Raw genomic sequence first — 19,275 nt, 5'->3', positions numbered from 1 at the left:
ATAAATATATAAATATATATATATATATATATATATATATATATATATATATATATATATATATATATATATATATATATTTATATGTTAACTGAAGACGAGTACACTAAACTAGTGCGTCTCTTTAATGTTATCAAAACCATAAAATAGTAGTATAAGGATTCTTCAATTGATAACATTAACTCTTATCGGCCGAGTCTGCCATGCAACCAGATTCAATTTTAATTAAGATCAATTACGAGATCGTAATTTGTACCAAAAAGGATGTGGAACAGTCCAACGACTAGTATGTAGTAAAATATTAAACCGCTGGCGAGCTGTGCGTCAGTGGTCACTGGTCAACCCTGAACTCGACGAACATCGTTTGTAACGGATTCTTCCTGCTATTATCTAATATTGTCAACGTCTTGTTTCCTGAACACTCTTCAAGTGTTCGATTGAGATTGAATGAAGTGACACGTCATTCTCTTGTTAGTCACTTGCTTTATCAGAAACGCCGTCTGGTTTATCTATTTATATCACACAGAGCAGCATTTACGAATTTGCCGCAATTACATAGTCCCAAAGCATTTCGCCGCAAGCGTTGAGAAATGATTATTTTAGTATATTTAAAACCACTTAACTTATAAACATAAACCAAAACTAAATTTTGATAGTTGTGCTTAGTTTATAAAAAAAAAAATCTGCAAAAACGATTCATTACTGTAATTTTAACAGGCCTTCAAAAATTACTGCCCTAGGCCAAGGCTACTGTAGCCTATACTTAAATCCTGCCCTTAAGTATAATCAGGGCCAGATTTATTTTAAAAACGTTATAAAACAACTATTAAGAAGTACAATTGGAGGTCGTTTCCAATATCACGAGTTCTTAAAGAAATCCTTTAGCTGGATCGGAAAGAAAATGTATTTAAAAAAATATGCGCCGACAGTTGATAAAAAAGAATATAAATTTAAATATATAAAACCAACTACTTTTAACTGCAAATGAGTTAACTAGTGTAAAAATTTAGAGAAAATAACATATAAATGATAATAAAATACATAAACAATACACGAATGTTAAAGTCAAGTAGTTCAAAATATATAATACGTACATTAAATACACAAATAAAGAAGTCAAAGTATTGTAAGCAAGGAAAAGCAAAATAATTCCAATTATTTTCAATTACCTTAAGTTTTAATATTTAAAAATATACTTTATTTTTCGTACAAAATGGCGCATATCTAGATATTTACATTGGCTAATTAAGCGGGACCTAAATTATATAGAGACTATGATATGACAGTTGAATTATAAGTAACGAAAGACACGCAAGCAAAATTTTATTTAGTTTGTGTTTGGCCACTGTTATCATTCGTGTTAATACGTGACGTCAAGCATGGATATGTAAACAAACGCTAATAATCAAAGAGCCAGTGAACCCCAAACCTTCGTCATAATAAAAGCTAAAAAACGAAAGAACTGTATTTACAGTTATAAACTCAACGTCTAGACCAAAAATGATGGCGAACGTGTGAACTGTATAAACTGGTATAGGAATGCTTCAATTCCTAAATTGATTAACTCCATTTTTGGACATTATTTAATTTTAATATCAAAAAACTTCCAAGCAAAATATTTTTAATAGAGTGTATAAAATCAAAGAAATATAAAGAAGACCTCCGAAGTAAAATTCCGAGATCACGTTCTTTCACGTATTATTTTCAAAGACTCGAAAAAGATAATATAGATGCTTCACTTGCCAAATCGTTTAACTCCCCTAATCACGAAAAAATTGTAATAATAATAGCTAATACTCCAAGTATATTCTATCTCATGCTTTCTATAAGTCATCAAATAAAAGATGCGTTTGCAATAATACAGTCTACATCGTATTTTTGAATTTTTGATTCGATAAGAATTTAAAAAAGCAACATATGATATTTCGTCATTTTTCTTAACTTCTTGTTTTATGGAGTTAATCGATTTGGCAAGTGAAGAAGCATTTATATATTAAAATAATGGTGGTTATTCAATTATAGTTCTTCAAAATTAGGTAACTGTAAAATTCATCACGACGCAAACGTCCATATAAAAAGTATAAAAAATAAATAAAAATAAAGAGGTTTTTAATGACCCAGTCAGTCGATTTTTTTTATCATTGGCAGATACTATGAGTTAAGTAAATTTTGTATTATTTTAATCTGTAATCTTTCTATATATGTGTGCATATAAATAAAAATAACTATTTTACTCAACATGACGTAAGAACAATTTTATAGATTTATTCGTCTTTTAAAACTTTCGTAATACTTTATAAGATATAGAAGACTGAATTTCACACTTTTGACAGTTGACGCGTTGCAATTTTAAACTGTAGTTTCATAGCTGCACCGATCAGCATTTTGTGCTAAACTTTAATTAATACATTTATTTCATATTTAAACGCTAAATAAAGTGTTGACTCTATTATATCCTGTTTCAATTTTTTTTTACATCGGATTGCAAAAGATCAATGACTTATGGCAGTAAAGTTTGTCTGTCGAAGTATTTAGACATAAATAAACAGGCAAATGCGTTGGTACATGTTATTTCGAACGGTCCAAAACCATGATGATTATAATTTCATATTAAAATGAATTAAATAATTAAACATAAGACTCACCAGAAACAACGTAAAGGAAAAAAAAAGAAATGAAAATCAAACTGTATTCATTTAAACATAAAGCTAATGTACAATTATGTATTTATTGTAGATAATTGAAGTAGAAATGTCATTGCTCATTTTTCTTATTAAAGAAAACGGACTGAATTTTCACTTAATTCATGGTTAGTTTCTTTGGTCACTTTTCTGCAGTTACATTAAAGTATTATTGGTAAATAATCATTATTTTTTTATTTAGTTGATATTACTACATTTACATGATCTATAGTTCGCAGTAGAATTCCATTGTGGTAATAGATTTCGCCTCCAATACAAGCAAAGCTTCCTTCTTGCCACAAATCACCCTCACTTTCTTTTCGTGACTCCTGAAATAAGTAAGAATCAGCATGAAAACTTATAAAAACATTCTATTGTATCCGTTAAAGTTAACTTGACTAACAGTATTAAAGCTGTTAGCTAAGAGGCGTTTACAACTTCGACGTAAGCTTGCGCAACCGGCATCTGCAAGCTGTACTTGTTGGTGCTTTTTGCACTTAAGTTTGGAGGCGAAGGTTCTAAAGGACTCCAAGGACCGCGTTTTTCCAAGGATAGGACGGCCGAAGAAGGTTATGATGACCCGGTTAGTGTGAGCGGGAACCGAAGTTGCTAGTCCAGAAAAGAGTACGGCTTCGTTCTTGTCAGGGTTTACATCAATTCTCCACTTCCTTAACCATTTTCGTAGGCAAGAGGCCACGGATTGGACGTTTCAGCAGAGACGAGATTATTCCTGATTCGAAGAACGCGGTGTCGTCCGTGAAAAGAGACAAGTTAATCTTGGGGTCCTTAAGGTATCGCTAGTGAAAAGCGAGAACCAAAGGGGGAGAAGCAAGAGCCTTGGGGGACACCTGCTCCTGCTGACTGCAGGTTAAGTGGTGGATAGTGCTCGATATCGAAAAGTACGTTAAGACAGAAAATTGACTTTCGTTGGACAATATTCTAAGAATTGGAATGCCAGGGAGAATAATTACAAATTACAGAGGATAGACAATTTTCTCGAAGAAAGTTATTTTTCATTCTGTTTATTTACGTATCTGTTCTTTTACGACAACTACAGACGGCGGTTTTACTCAAAATATCAGATGTGTTATCCTACGGGTACAGAAGGCCCAAATTTTTGCATTTTTAATGGGAATCGTTTATTTTTTTTTTCATCACTACTTCTGGTCTTTAAGGTGTCGCCTATTATGCAGTGTTGACTGTTTTGAATTACAAACTATAGTTATCTCTTCAATATTCTTCAAGTTTCTTTTAACTTTGAAGCGATTTTTAGTATTTTCATCATCAATATCATGTCAGCTGACAGACCTAGTGGTGGGTTTATTCACGCCGCGTCTACCGGATCCTGTTCGTTACTTGAGAACCTTCTGGCCACAATGGCTATCGGTTGTACCAACGATGTGTCTCTGCTAAATGTCGTTTTTTTCCAATAAAAGTAAAATCAATAAATAACTCACTCGTTTAAAAGAACAAGTACGACAGTCCTTTTGGGCGTTAAAAATGCGACATGTTTAATAGACCACGAGAAAAACGATTTCAACTGTTGCACGTGGATCCGTCGAGAACCACGCTTTATGAGCTTGGAGAAGTGACCCATCGCGTAGAACATGGGCTGCTTGTAGAACTCATTTCTTGCTGCGTTCACTATGATAGGCGAGTCTACGTTATTATTAGCCCAGTTCGGTCCACCGCGCATGTCCAGACATAGATTCCAATCGATCCATCCGACCATGTTGTGGTTGAGATCCTGGAACATATGTAATTATTTAAGATTAACAACCTTTGACATGCAAATTACTTAAACAATGATCATGAATCACTTAGGTTTAAAAATAGAATTGAAAAGGTATATTTATATGGAAGCTGTAGGTAATTATAAATAGAAACAGTGTTTTTAATCAAAGAGCGAATATTAAGTCTTCACATATAGTACTAAGTTACAATACTTAACTTTAAACTGCAACCGAAATGTTTTTCTACAATTTTTGGTGCGAAATTAAAGCAGCGGAATTTCCTATCGCTAATTACAATCCATTTTAAAAAAATAATACTCAAACACATTCTCGAAGAAATGATGTTCGAAAAATTAATAATATCATGCTGCTTATTGACAATGTTAAAGTTATTCGCGCGCCCGCACAAAAAAAATGTTTTGTCTATAATTAATTGGTGGAAGGTAAAAATTAAATTGTTTATTTCTTGAAGCACATGTCAAATGTGGTGATACTTCCTTATTGAGGTGATACAAAATTTCCATACTCGTTTTACATGCTTCTCGATATATTTCATTCATTCCTCTAATTTTGTTCACTATATCATTCATTCGTTCATTCCATTCTATATTTTCCTTCCATATATCGTCTCACTTTCTTCGTCTACCATCCAGGGTTCCACACACTTTACATATTTATCATTTATTTAATAAATTATTTATTCTTAATTCTTATTTTCTTACTATCTACATCACACTTAGTTTACACCTCAAATATCACAGCTATTTTATCACTCTCGTTTATTATTTTCATTACAAGGTTTAGAAGGGTTAATCGAAGCCGTTTAAAAATGATACAGCATATAATTTTCATTACTTAGTTATTCTGAATAATTTCAGAAATATATAATTAAAAATGTAAATTGACATATAAAGATTTTTTTTCACAGCAGAAATATATTGATAAGAGAAATCAAAATAAATTGTTGTGGTGAAAACGTAAATCTGATGTCTGAAGATAAACAAACACGCACTGCTTGGAATGCGTGGAACATTTACCGTTATTATCATATCGTCATGTTCCAGTAAAAGTATGTTTAATATAGTTTTCCAATGATATCCCGACTTATTTTACAAACTTACCTCTAAAATGTCCGTTGTGTAACTGACTGCTCTCTTCCATGAGCCGAGTTCAACTTTATTTGTTTGCCATGGGAAACTACCTAGCGTAGAGAGAAATTATATTTTCATTTCAGCAAATAATCTTAATATTAACAGAAAAAAAATAATAATATTTATCAGAATATACAGACAAAGTCCTCCACCAGTTAGAAAGCGGCCTGTATCTTGGGTCTTCCGGCTACCTTAACAAAAATCTACCTTGTGTGGGTTGCCGTCAAAACATAATTAACACAGGCCAAATAGAAATAAGACAACGTGTCCATATTCTGATCGATTTAAGGAATTTAATGTAGAAACTTTTTAATCTTCTGTTTAATTATATTTAGTTATGTTTATGCACGTCTGCACTAGTGTGGGCTACTAGTTACGAAACAATTATTTTTTTATTGCTGTATTTAGCAAGTAGCATTTCGTCTCTTACGAATAATACCCAATGTACGTACATGCATCGTACATACTTTTCCTCTCTCTCTCTCTAACCGTTTATATAAACACACACAGAGAGAGATCGGAGATATAATGACGGGAAGTTTAAATTTCAAATAATATCAAATTTTTATATAAAAGCAATATATGAAATTATGATACTTAGTGCTGAAAATAAGCTAGAAGTTAAGCTGATTGAAAACCATCTAAAATACATATAATTGGTTTATTACTTAGCAATTGAACATTAAATACGTTCATAATACTGAACGTGTTAATAACTGGCCAGTCTTATATACCTTCACAGTATTCGGTGCTAATCATGAACTTATCCGGGTTAGTCTTGGAGACCAAGTCCAAAATGTAGGCCGGCACTACTTTATCGGCATAAGAGTGCAAGGCCACGCCGTCGATATATTCCACCGCTTTAGGATTCTCTCTGATCATCTAAAATAAAACAATAACATTATGTATATTTATATGAATATATGTGTACATATATATGTATATATATATAATTTAATAAAGCACTTTCGGGTTATTTGTTAAGTACAGGTAATAAGCTTTTCTTACATTTTTTACTTAATTATTTTCATATCCTTAGTACTATATTACATAACCTTATTTCTATCAATTTATAAATAATTATTTTAATGTTTTAATTATTTATACTTGGTATGCAGGCGATCACAGTGTGGTATTATAGTACGCATAGGAGGCTGCTGTCCATACTCTGGAAACTGCTTTTTGAGCAGTGATAATACCTAATAATTAACGCACAAAGTACCGGGAATGGAACCCGCGACCTACTATCGCAATTCACCTGCCGCTGGGCTACTAATGCTGATGGAACAAAGAAACAGTAAATGGGGCAAAGTGCCAATAATACTTCTATATTACAATACTATACAAATCTCTGTAAATTATCATAACATAGCTGTCTCCTTGTCTTTAACGATTTAAACAACATATATTTTTTTTTAAAAAAAGGTATCATCTTTACAAAAGACTACAGACCGGTATCACAAAATGTTCACATTGACGTTTGTTTGTAATAATTTTTTTCATCCATATTACATAAAACAAACAATAACAATGAGTGTGTGTGCATTTTCGGCTGCGCATGTGTGTAGGAGTGGGGGGGGGGGGGGTAATGAGCATAAAATACAATACATGATATTATATCTATATGGGGGATAGACGCGGCGTGAATAGGTGGACTCCAATTACATGGACCGATGATAAAAATATACATAGTCAAAGTCACAAGAGGTCTCTGGCTTTGGTCATCTATCGGTTAACACAATTATTATAATCATACGCGACATATTTTTTCAATACAGTAATACCACGCTTTACGCGACCCCGTTATACGCGGTTTAACTATAACGCGAATTGCAAATTTCGCGCTCAAATGCTTCGAATTATGCGAAAGAGTGCATATAAACATATTGTAGTCATCAACTTCTCTATGGTGTCTTGACCATCTGTCAAACAATTAAAAACAGTGTTGGGTGTTATAAACGTATTTTACAAGAACGTAAACAAAACGTTACCCAAAAGGCAATAGATGTATTTTTCCGTAAAAAATAAGAGTATGTGTTGCATAAAGTGTTCCTAGAATTAAAATGATTGATTAAAATGATTTGTATTTTTTTGTAATAATTTTTGACTATTATTAATCATAAACCTCGTTATACGCGAATTTCAGTTAACGCGATTTTTTTTGGAACGTATCCCTCGCGTAAAGCGGGGTATTACTGTACTTTGTTTATACTAAAAATATATTTTTATCCGTACATAATCTTGAATTGTGCGAGAAAAACTAGTTAGACTGAAACAGCAAGTCAAAAACTTAGCTTGCTATAAAAAATAGAGAACGAGTACAGTACTTGGCGATAAATATTGCACATCGACTTTTGGAAAGAGACAATCGGCTAGTTTCGTGTTGACGTAATGACGTAATTATTGCTATATCAACACATATACACAACAAACATATATATACACACACATATACTTATATTTTTATTTTATCTATGTATGTAACATATAACCATAAACACACACACACACATGTCTATATATATATGTACATATGTTTGCTTATATGTGTGTTTTGTACACTTTAACTATCCATTATTTATATTTTTACTGTTTCCATATTATGGTGGTTTGAAAGAAATTGCCTCATGTGGTAAGACCGCCCATTGCACATTTTTTATTGTGTGAGTGTACTATAAAAATTTTAAAAATTTATTCACTTTTAAATTCACATAATTTGACGAAAAATTGACGTTTATTTACATTTATGATTTATATGATCTCCTTTACATTGTTCGTCCAGTAGTCTCCAATATGGGCATGTATTGCCTAACCTTTCGATAGCTCTATAGTAACTGAAGTCTTAACTAAGATTGGTGGTTAAATTAAAGGTATAAATCATATAATTACTCACCAAGTAAAACCAAAACGGTATAGTGAAGCGCTGGTCGTCGACGGCCAGTATTTTCACGTCCTTGAACATTGACTCACGAATCGTCGGCCCCAAATTGTTCACAATCCAATCGCCCTATTGAATGCAAAAGAAAATTTCTTTAACACGAAAATGTACAACGGGCACTAATCAAAAATTATATTAATATATTAAGTTATATTGTCTATTCTGATTTAAATGAGTCTAATTACGAGGCTAATGATAACGTACTCTTTATTCTCACGATGGCAAAAAAAATAAATGAATTTGTATCAAAAACATTAAGTAGGTAGACATTATCATCGTGTCAGCCTATAGACGCCCATGGCAAGACATAGACTTCCTTCAAAAAGCGTCACGACGATGGGTCTTGTGATGCCCGCACCCAGCAACTCCCTGTGACTTTGCTTGTGATACTATAATGTCCTTAGTAAGAAAAGGACCAATATATAGCTATTTCCGCCATGCAACAGTAGCCGATTAGTGCCAAACACTGAATCTGTTTGGCACTAATCGGTGTAACATTACTCCTGAGGATGTCCCGTGGAGGGTTGAAACACGTATTGAGTAATTTAACGGTGTTAGTTGTATAATTCGCATTGTTTGCCGCATCCGTATTTATCAGCGGGCTAGCGGGCGGTGCACTTTATTGCACGACTACTACTGCATGGCGGAAGTAGCTATATATTGGTCCTTTTCTTACTTAGGATGGACTTCCGCAAAACAATGCCTGAATCCATTAGATATAATGTCCTTATCGATATAAATAAAAAAAAATTTTCGAAAAAGGCTCAACCCATAAAGTAATTTTTTTTCATATCTTTGTCAAAGCATGAAAAAGGTTCCACTATAGAAAAAAAAATGGAAAAATAGCAAAAAAAATGTTTAATAGACCTCTAAATAAATCAAAACATTGAAACGAATGAATTTTAAAAGGAATGTTGGTATAACGATGCGCTGGTACTCTTCTCTCCACGACTAAAAGGAGGTATCACACAGCGGATGCCCTGGTTAAATAGATAATCAACCTCCACGGCTGAATTTTGTTTGGCGGCAAAATCAAAGATCGGAATCGCTCTTTTATTAGTCTCCTTTGGATGACGGACTCCGGAGAGTCTGTTGCCCACATTAAGCGGAGAAGACGAAAAGTCACGTGCATTAGATGCTAAAGCCTTTATTTGGGTAAAAAGAGGAGATATTTTCTCCCCTAAGACGTCAGAACACTTTATCGGATCTCGCCATTTAACAATGGTGGAGGAACATTGACGGTCCTATATAACATGTCATTGTTTCATTATCGTACAAAAGCATTTGCCCCACATAAAACAAACCGGTTACCGGTATTTGATTCGGCACATCGTTTTGTAAAGCTAATGATAACTTTGTCTCGTGAAATTATTTATTACCTAACAAAAATTACGTTACGTGCAGATGTAAAATCTAATATATAAAATTCTCATGTCACGGTGTGCGTGATTGAACTCCTCCGTAACGGCTCGACCGATTTTCGTGAATCTTAGCGTGCATATCGGCCAGGGTCAATGATAAGGGTAGTTCACACCTAATTTTTTTTTGGACAAAATTCGTATGATACAGCATATAAAAATACATACAGCCGTAAATTTTCATCCCTCTACGATCGACCCTTATTTTTTATTTGTTTTTTTAATGTTTCCTAGATATAACATCCATGGCAAAACAACATTTGCGGGATCAGCTCGTAATTTATAAAAAATATGTAACATCATATCAATCTAGTTTATAATTACCATGTGTTTAACCGTCCAGCCCAACGAGTTAAATGGAGCTATACCTAAGTAGCCATCTAAGGGCTCGTTCGTAGTCGTTACTGCCCAAATGCTAATCCCTTCACCGGCGTACTTCTCAATAAATCTGGAATAGTATACCACTGGATATTAAAAACACATTAGATCTTTGAAAAATAGTTTCCCAGAATACTAGGTTATTGAGAAAATAGGGATAGTGACTACGAAACCATACCCCTTCCTCTCCCTTTACCCCATTGCCTTAAAACACCAAGTTTACAACTATTGATGAATTACCAGTGATGACTTACAGCATAGGAACATGGTCTCTCACTTCTACAAGCTCTCTCGTATTTCTTCACCTTATCAGCAACCCCGAATCTAAAAAGCCTTCTTCGTGGATCTAAAAAGCCCTTCTCAGCCCTTAGCCGGTTTTCAATTCAAAGAACTGATGGTACGCCTCGAACCCTGCCAATTTTAGTACACAACAGATCACGTCCGGTACCACCAATATATGGAAGGCAACCAGGGGTCAAGGGCGATGTAAGTTCTGTTAACTCTACAGGGAAAGGCTGTGGTTTAGTTAAGCTATCTTATTTAACATCAACTTAGTGATGATTTAACTAATGAAGATTCAAATTACGATTCTCTCATTATTATCATCGCTATTTCGGGTTTTTGATAGATATCCTTCAAAAAACCTGAAATAAATTTACTTACAAAATTTACTAACTAAATTAATTTTACATGTAAAAGTTTAATTTAAAAAACGCTATATTAACACCGTCAGTGGAGCAATCGTTACAATAATGGACTCACTTGTAATGATATAAAGCGTATGTTTGAAAAAATTCATGTTTGAGATGGCTAATGCCGGAGAAATTGCGATTCGTCTTCATCCAGACTGGCGGTGACCACGTGGAAGCTACAATGTGCACCGGCGACGTGGCCACTCTATTAATTGCTCTAATCATCGGTATCTAAAGGAATAAAATTTATTTTAATTTTTCATAAAATTATTTACTCTTTTGTTTTAATCTCTGTAAGATAAAACAATACGGAGTATACATCTTAGTGTGCGTCCACACTGAAAGCGCGGTGACTGGAGCCTAGGCGGGCGCGGCGAGCGGTGGCGTGCGGTGGCCACAGTAAAGGCGCGAGCTCTTGTAGCGGTTTGACGTACATCAGGTGTTGTAAACTATTATGGACGAGGATTTGCTATTTTTACTAGACAGTCCGATTCTGAGATGGGAGGTGTTGAACACTAGAGATGGTGTGCACGAAATAAATAAAAAAAGAGCAATAACTGGTGAATTTGTTAACTTATATGAAGAATTGAGATTATACCCTACAAAATTCTTTCAGTATACTCGAATGCCCGTGTCAACCTTTGACTACATACTAAGTAAAATATGGCTGTTTGCTTTGCCAAATCGGTGGTTTAGATTGAATTGCACATATAAAAGATTCAGTATCTATCGCCATTTTACGACAAAAAAAAACAAACAGACGCGCATACGCCGAGCGACAAGACTGAATTGGTTTGTTACCCCCGCCACCCGCGCTTTGGGTCGCTCGCTGACTAGGCCCGTAGTGGGGCCAAAACGCGCGGACAGAAGGGTTTGAAACTTAGGCGCGCTGTCTCGCCCAGTCCCGTCGCACTAGGCTTCCGCCTTAGTCACTACAATATGGACGCAAAGGCGCGTTTCATATGTTTGATACTTCGCGCCCGTCGTCGCAACCGCGCTAGGCTCGCACTATGGACGCACACTTAGTTATCATTACGCTAGTTTTTGTCCATTAAACCAAAACTTGTAAAATATATTTTAATTTTTTTTTATTTATATTCGTTTAGGAAACTTAAAAACCAGTTACACTATAACAGGCGATATACTGTGATTTTTTTTTTTTAATAAAGCTTGAAAATGAATAGCTATGATGTATTAAGAATATTTCAAGATTCCGTAAAAAAACTGTCTTTGATGCGGTCTGTTCTCAGAGTTTGTTCATAAGGCTTTTCTGGCATTCTTTTTATAACGCACGCAGTGGATAGTGGTCATGTATGAATAATACGGGAAAAAATAATATTTTTTTTTCAATTCGCACAGACAGTCATGTAGTGTTGGATATTCTTATTTATAAAATTACCACATATATATATATATATATATATTTTCTACAAAAGTATGTACACCCAAAACTGCCCTCTCCTTTATGTCTGGTAGAGATCGCCTCAAGCAATAAGACTGTCTCCTAAACCTGATTATAAATTGTTTTCTTTTTATTATTACGAATGTTATTTTGTCCTATTTCCTTTTTAATTATTTTTCTATAGGGTTTTGGTGTGCAAAAAAGTGTACATAATTATTTATTAAATATATTATATATTAAAACAATAAACATAATACATACTATATGCGAAAAATTTACAGCAAAAATCATAGTCGCAACAACTTCAAAATAGTAAAGAGTTAAAAAAGTAAAAAAAATACTGTTAAACATCACTATTTTGCAGTATGTATGTCAGTCAGTAACTGGCGACTATGACACAGGCCAGGAATAGTTTAGACGCCAGAATTACTTAAAAAAAAAAAACATTTATATACTGTTACTAGTGGAGAGCATTCTTCAAAAGTAATTCTAGGAAGTGACTACTGAAACAACGTTTTCAAAAACGGTTCTCTAATTTAAAGTCAAAATATAGAGCCATCGAATACCTGATATTTATTGATTTTTCAAATTGTCAAAATATGTGTTAGTGAAGGGGTTACGTCAACCGATCAATGTGAACACGACTCACTAATTTACTTTAAACATTCAGTCTATAAAAATGTTTATACTTACTTTATACTTATAATCTTCGTGAGTTAGTGAATAATTTGAGAGTTGGACGTCATTTTCTGGTAGTTCATTGTAAGCATAAGGATGTGTGGAGAAGTCACAACCTCCTATCGGTACGCGTAACATATTGTACTCGAGTCCTTTGATACTAAAATATGAACTGAAGAAACAAATGATTTAATGGGTTTCTAGAAGGTGATTCATAATTATTTTGTTATTAGTAATAAAACAGTAAGTAAAAGGAACCTTTACATTTTAGAGTCAGGACTGTTAATTGTGAACAGCTGACCTTGTTAAGATCTTTTGGAGACTCTGGATTCATGCTGCTTCCATCTGTTCCCATTGGAAATCTTTGATGTTGGAATACCTGGTCCAGCAGTGAACGTTTTGCCACAGAACTAATGATGATGATATTTTGAATAACTTCAATTTACCAAGATAGGTTCGGTATACAGGACCAGCTCTGGATGTTCTTAGACCACTTTAAGATTTGAAGCTAACATTTAGGTGTTACAGTATATAAATTATTAGAGATACCACTGACTTGATTAGAGACTGTTGCATGGATTCAGGGAGACTCTTCCAATTCATGCTGGCGGAGTCTGTGACGGCTCCACCGAAACCCTCTACCGTCTGGTATCTCTGCTTGGGGTTTAAAACCAAAGTTGCAGAATAACCCTTCGCTGAAAAATTCATTCAATATTTTAATGTTGATATTTTTACATTCTGGATTTACAAACTATTTGCTTTACTTCACACTGTCTGGTACTGAAGGCTTTTTGCATGTTAAACGGATGTCGAGTGACAATACAGACTGTCCACTTTAGTAGACCCGTTACGCCAAGGTCAGACCGACCTCGACTTGAACAACTATGTTTAGGTCTAGACCAGGGGTGAGCAACCTTTTTAATCAACGGCCAATTTAAATATATATTTTTTTTGTTGCATGTTTAACCACGAGTTTTGGTCATCCCTGGTCTAAACATAAATTCTGTCATTCAGGTGTAGACCTGCGCCAAAGCGTCGAGGGTGCTTAGACTAGTAGTAAGTCTGAGCACCCTCGGCGCTCTGCAATCTCAAACAAGATTGAGCCGAAAAAATCGGGCAACATTTATAAGTAATTATAAAACGCAAGCCTAAATCAAATTACCACTTTCACAAAAGTGTGATTTTAAGAAGTCGGCAAAGAAATTATAATACAATTTATGTGGGAGAGGCATCAAAATGAAAAATACAACGAAATTTCCTTTTTTGGTTTTGGGGAGATCTTCTGGATGTTCAAGGTACTCTAACGAGGAAAATAACTGCCTAAAATTTAACTGGTTCCCACAGTCCCCGGGAACAAAAAAAAGTTACGTTACGTTCTGTGCTATTCGGCTTAGTCTGATCCAGGGTATTCGTTGTTCATGCTACTCCTGAAATACTCCTCAGTACTACTTCGAAAGCCTTACTGCTGGCTGAAGAAGTTGCGTAAGAAACTCCGGCAATGAACGTATCTAGAATGCTTGGACGATGGCGACACCCGTCATACACGACCCAAATTAGATTTTCCCGAAGCCGTTTTTTTTTAATGATAATACCATCAGTATTCTGCATTGTGTCCTCATGGTTTCAAGAGTACCTGCATTCATCCGAACATACTTCTATAAATAACAATTCCAATCAGAAATACACAGCAAATTGATACCATATACCATAAAAATCAAATCACAATTATTATTTTGCCAATTTCGTTACGAATATTAGAATGTAATATACAGGTTGATTGTTTATATATTTAAAAACTTTAAAGGGGGGTGGGCTTTGAAGTAAATAGTGAAATACGTGCATCCCAAATCTTATAGTAAAATATACTATATAATACAGTTAGCTACAATAATAAAAAACTATTTTATTTAGTGTCATTGTGTCATTAAGATAATTTTAAGCTCCTATTAAAAACCTATTTCAAATCATCCTATATAAAGTGATGACTGAAATATGTTACATTAATTTATTTTTAATTTTGAAATACGAATGGCCAATATTTTCTGGTAATAAAAAGTCTGCTGTAGATACGAAATAGTCAATAATTAATTTTGATATGCAGATATCCGAATTAAAAAAAAAACCTTTTAACACATAACGTTATTTCTTATTTCCGAAATCACTGATTACCATACGTTGGTTGACAGCAAATGAAACTATACGTACATCTGTTTAAATAAAAAAACATAAAACTAAGGAGGGAAACAATAGTTATGCAGTTCAGTTATTAAAATAACTTTTATTATGATTATTCATAGATAAGAACATTTGTGGAGTCAACTAGTTGTTAATAAAAAGTTGACTGTGGGTTATAATCTATTAGCGCTGGACGTTGTTAGCCGTTTTGGCTTTAACAGCTTCTTCAGACTCAGGGCTCGCGGATCCGCGAGATAATAAGTTTAAAATAATCTACGTCAGATGCGTCACTTGACGTATTGTACTAATTGTACTACTCGGTTTTCGGAGAAAGGTGTAATCCTTTTCTCTGAAGACATTTCAGCTGAATCGATACCGGATTTTGGAACGGATTGAGGATTAACGAATTAAGATTAGCATGTTAATAAAAAGTTGACTTAAAATAATACTTACGTTTAAGGCTCACGCTATGAAATTCTCCCACATTCTTCTTGAATCTCGAACCGGCCTGTAAGAAAATGATAAAAAAGTAATGAGTCTCTTCACAAATTTTGTTAGCATTTTATGTATATTAATACAATACGAAAAGACGAAAATAATACAATACGAAAATAATAAATGTTCTTCGCCTACATTTTACAACCATATAAATTGTTAATCAATATGCAACTTATTGCATTTATTTATCAACTTTACTATACTATTATATTATATATTTTTAATTAAGGAAAAATTTAAACACAATATTGGAAGCATATTGAAAAAAGTAGTTTTTATATGTGGAATTAAATATTTTTGATGCTCACTCAAGGAGTTAATTATTGTCATGGATTCTTTGTAAAAATAATATATTAGAAAAGAGCAACTGTTGGATTTCTCGCCCGCTCTTTTCAATAGAACTGCTTTCTGAGCTCCTGGCGTTTAAGATTGATTGACGATTCGAAAGTGCTTGTTTGAATAAGGTATATTTTGATTTATATTTTTGATTATAATACGAAGCGGAGACTGTATTCTTTAATAACATTAATATTAATAATGTAACTGAGCAATGGTATTCTAACGATGAGGACTGTCACTTTCGACCTTAGTCCGCGGGTTTGACTCTCGAAGTACAATTTTATATAATTCACACTTTCTGCATATAGGATCGCCATTGCTCGAAAGCGAATTTCCATAGAATGCGCAGCAACGTCCTCTACATACCATAATCCTACACTACGATCACCATCACGCCTGCCATGCGTGGCGATTATGGTATATCCCCCAATAAGTAATTTTATGGGAAGTCTATGCCTTGCAGTAGGCGTCTATGGGCAAAACGATGAATGATTTGTTTTGTATGTTTAATAAAAATCTGCCATTTCGATTAAAAATAAATATGAAAGAATTTATTTTATAACAAACACCTTTAGCCAAGTTGTCAATATTATTTACATATTATAAGTAATAGAGAAAACATTTAAAATAAACTTTGTAACAGATTACCTCAGAGGATGTGTAAGTCACGTAGGAACCTTTGAATGGTTTCACCCTCGTGATGTCATCGCAGTAAGTGAGGTTACATACGCACACCACCGACTGTCCCTTGATTTGCCGCGCTAAGCAAGGGTTGTCTGCAAACAGAAAGTACTCATAACCACCGTTAGATCGATCGGGCATTTCGAATAACTTCGAACCGGTATGCTAAAGCACATATCCAGATAAAACCTCAAGCAATATCCAATTTTGGGGGCCCTAGCGATCTGTCACTTCATGGAAGCGACTAATTACATCGAATCCAAAAGAAGAAACTGCCAAAGCCAAAGTAGCTGTTTAACCGAAACTTAGATTCTTAGATAAGAAAGAGAACTGTGAAGGAAAAATTTCAACCAAATTTAATAATTAAACCTAAAAGTTTGGACAATATATAGGCTACAACGCTATCGTAGGCTCTGTGACCACGTATTAGGAAAGACCAAAGAGGTGGAAGTCGAGGGAAAAAGAGTGGGAACCGCCGCGAGCGTTGACGGTTGATTGTCAGAACGAAGCCGCTCCCGCAACTCGCAGCGCGCAAACCTAAGGCAAAGCATTTCGGTTTCGACAACAATATGTAAAAAAGTTAAAAGCATCATTAAAACTAAGCCACCTCAAACATAGTGAGATTAAATAACAGGCAAATAAAAAGTTATTTATAATCATACTAAACTATAACTATTATATAAATGATGTAATCATTGTAAATTTATATTATCTGGAGATTTTCAAATGAGAGATTTCATAGAATCGTCAAATATCTTGAAAATAATGATTATTTGTCAAGTTTTTAAAAGCTACATTCGAAAATATAATAAATATACTTTAACGACAATCGAAAACACGACACGAGAATTAGGACGAAGATATTTCTTGTCTGTCAAAAAGAGTTATATATTCGCGGGTTTAAATATTCCCAACATTTCCTTCTTAGTCAAAGCAAATCACGTAAGCTATAAAATTACTTTGTTTGGCTATGTCAATTATAAATATAATGATATATAAAAAATAAATTTGTACATGCTCTTTAACCTATAGCTTTAATAAACATTACCTCTGAAGGCTAGAAATTTTTATTTTTATATAATACTTATAAAAAAGTATAACGCAACTATTGCTTCACTGAGCAACTTTCTTACAAAGGAGAGCATGAGGAATTAGAATAGAAAAAGATGATATATTCGAAGAACGAAAATAAAAAGAAAACATTTAAGTTATGTTAGTTAGTAGTTAATAAAAATAAATTTCCATTTATTATCTGTGCACATTCATCTGGTTTTTTGAATTATCATGTTTGGCCCACATGCGTCTTTAAATTTTTACAGACAACAGTAAAAAATATAAAAAGTTTAATTTCTTAAAAATTAATGAAGCGAATTAAAAACTCAATAGAACTAAAGAAAGTTAATATTTTGCATACACATTTATCCATGTTTATAATAAACTCGACCTTAATCATTATAATACGCTATCTCAGAAATTTTTATTTATGAACTTAAATGATCATTAACAAAAAAACTAATGAAAGAAATTAGTTCATGCTACAGTTTAAAGCTAATACAATTTAGAGATTATGCATTTTTATTAGAGCATACAATAAAAAACCTATCTATATTTCAGTTAAATAGTTATTTGTAGTGAATACGTGAATTATCTACAAAACTTATCTTGGAACTTCTGAACCACACTTTTCACATAGTGATTAAATATATATGTAAAATATGTACATTACCACGTTATCTTTAAAAAATATAAAAAAGGAAGAAGTATTGGCAATATAGTCGTATGAAGAAAACCAACGCTTTATTTCGATTTATTTCATCTACTTAAATTTTATGGTTTAAATTAAAAATTTCGATACAATATAACCTTGATATTAACCATGAACAATGTATATCATTAAAAAAAATAAAAATCAATTAATAGTTTAACTATTCTTGTAATAAATTGCAAGGGTCTTATTGTTTTGTAGTTATTATATGATTAAAATAAATAATATTTCCATTTACACGTTATGTATAAACACTATTAACATGTTTTTAGTATTTATCGTTTCATTGTCTTAGGATGTATATAGATTGTTTTGTAAACATTTAAAAACTAAACGATAAACTTACCAGAGTTGACGACAATAATAAGATAAGTAAATAAAATAAAACTTATTTCAAACAGTTTCATCGTAAATGATTTTTAATTTACATCAACTTTTAAATAGTAAACAGATAATTTTACAGTAAATTTCTTAGAACGCACTGCGTTTTAAATTCACTGTTCTGAATCATGGATACAAGTGTATTCCGTCAAAGCTCATTGAGTACTGTTCGCGAAAGAACTATAGAAATATAGCTATCCCTTTTTTCCTTTGTAGAATTCAAAGCGAATTGAGTTTCTCGACGGTTGAAGATGAAATTTGATCGTTTCATCTCCTGTTTACATGTCAACGTAATATTTTGATGTTTCAGATTATTTTGCGTTTGGCAATATAGGAAAAAGGTGAGGGCATCCCTTTATCCAAAC

General features: G+C 33.3%; 1 protein-coding gene across 1 annotated transcript; it reads right to left on the bottom strand.

The window, feature by feature from the left end:
* Positions 1 to 2,823: 2,823 nt before the first annotated feature.
* Positions 2,824 to 19,055, bottom strand: LOC137924074 (lysosomal acid glucosylceramidase-like). The gene is made up of 12 exons (XM_068767394.1): positions 18,876 to 19,055; positions 16,732 to 16,859; positions 15,700 to 15,754; positions 13,628 to 13,766; positions 13,087 to 13,243; positions 11,062 to 11,222; positions 10,246 to 10,369; positions 8,459 to 8,572; positions 6,300 to 6,447; positions 5,536 to 5,615; positions 4,139 to 4,428; positions 2,824 to 3,010 (listed from the first exon to the last, which is right to left on the bottom strand). The coding sequence occupies exons 1-12, from the start codon at positions 18,934 to 18,936 to the stop codon at positions 2,908 to 2,910; spliced, it is 1,560 nt and encodes a 519-aa protein (XP_068623495.1). The 5' UTR covers positions 18,937 to 19,055; the 3' UTR covers positions 2,824 to 2,907.
* Positions 19,056 to 19,275: the final 220 nt, after the last annotated feature.

This window comes from Battus philenor, unplaced genomic scaffold (genome assembly GCF_028537555.1).
Source record: "Battus philenor isolate CCGP_79_NKW_IND1 unplaced genomic scaffold, ilBatPhil1.0.hap1 SCAF_23, whole genome shotgun sequence".
Lineage (NCBI taxonomy): Eukaryota > Metazoa > Arthropoda > Insecta > Lepidoptera > Papilionidae > Battus > Battus philenor.
Note: the sequence above shows the minus strand (reverse complement) of the source record. Positions and strands in the feature narration are given on the sequence as shown.

Bases quoted from the DNA above. Each gene is read 5' to 3' on its own strand.
- LOC137924074 (XM_068767394.1), bottom strand. From the start codon at position 18,936: ATGAAACTGTTTGAAATAAGTTTTATTTTATTTACTTATCTTATTATT. The intron at 6,448-8,458 runs GTGAGTAATTAT...GTTTTATTTTAG, and splicing joins TACCGTTTTGGTTTTACTTG to ATGATCAGAGAGAATCCTAA. The intron at 4,429-5,535 runs GTAAGTTTGTAA...CATATGTTCCAG, and splicing joins ACACAACGGACATTTTAGAG to GATCTCAACCACAACATGGT.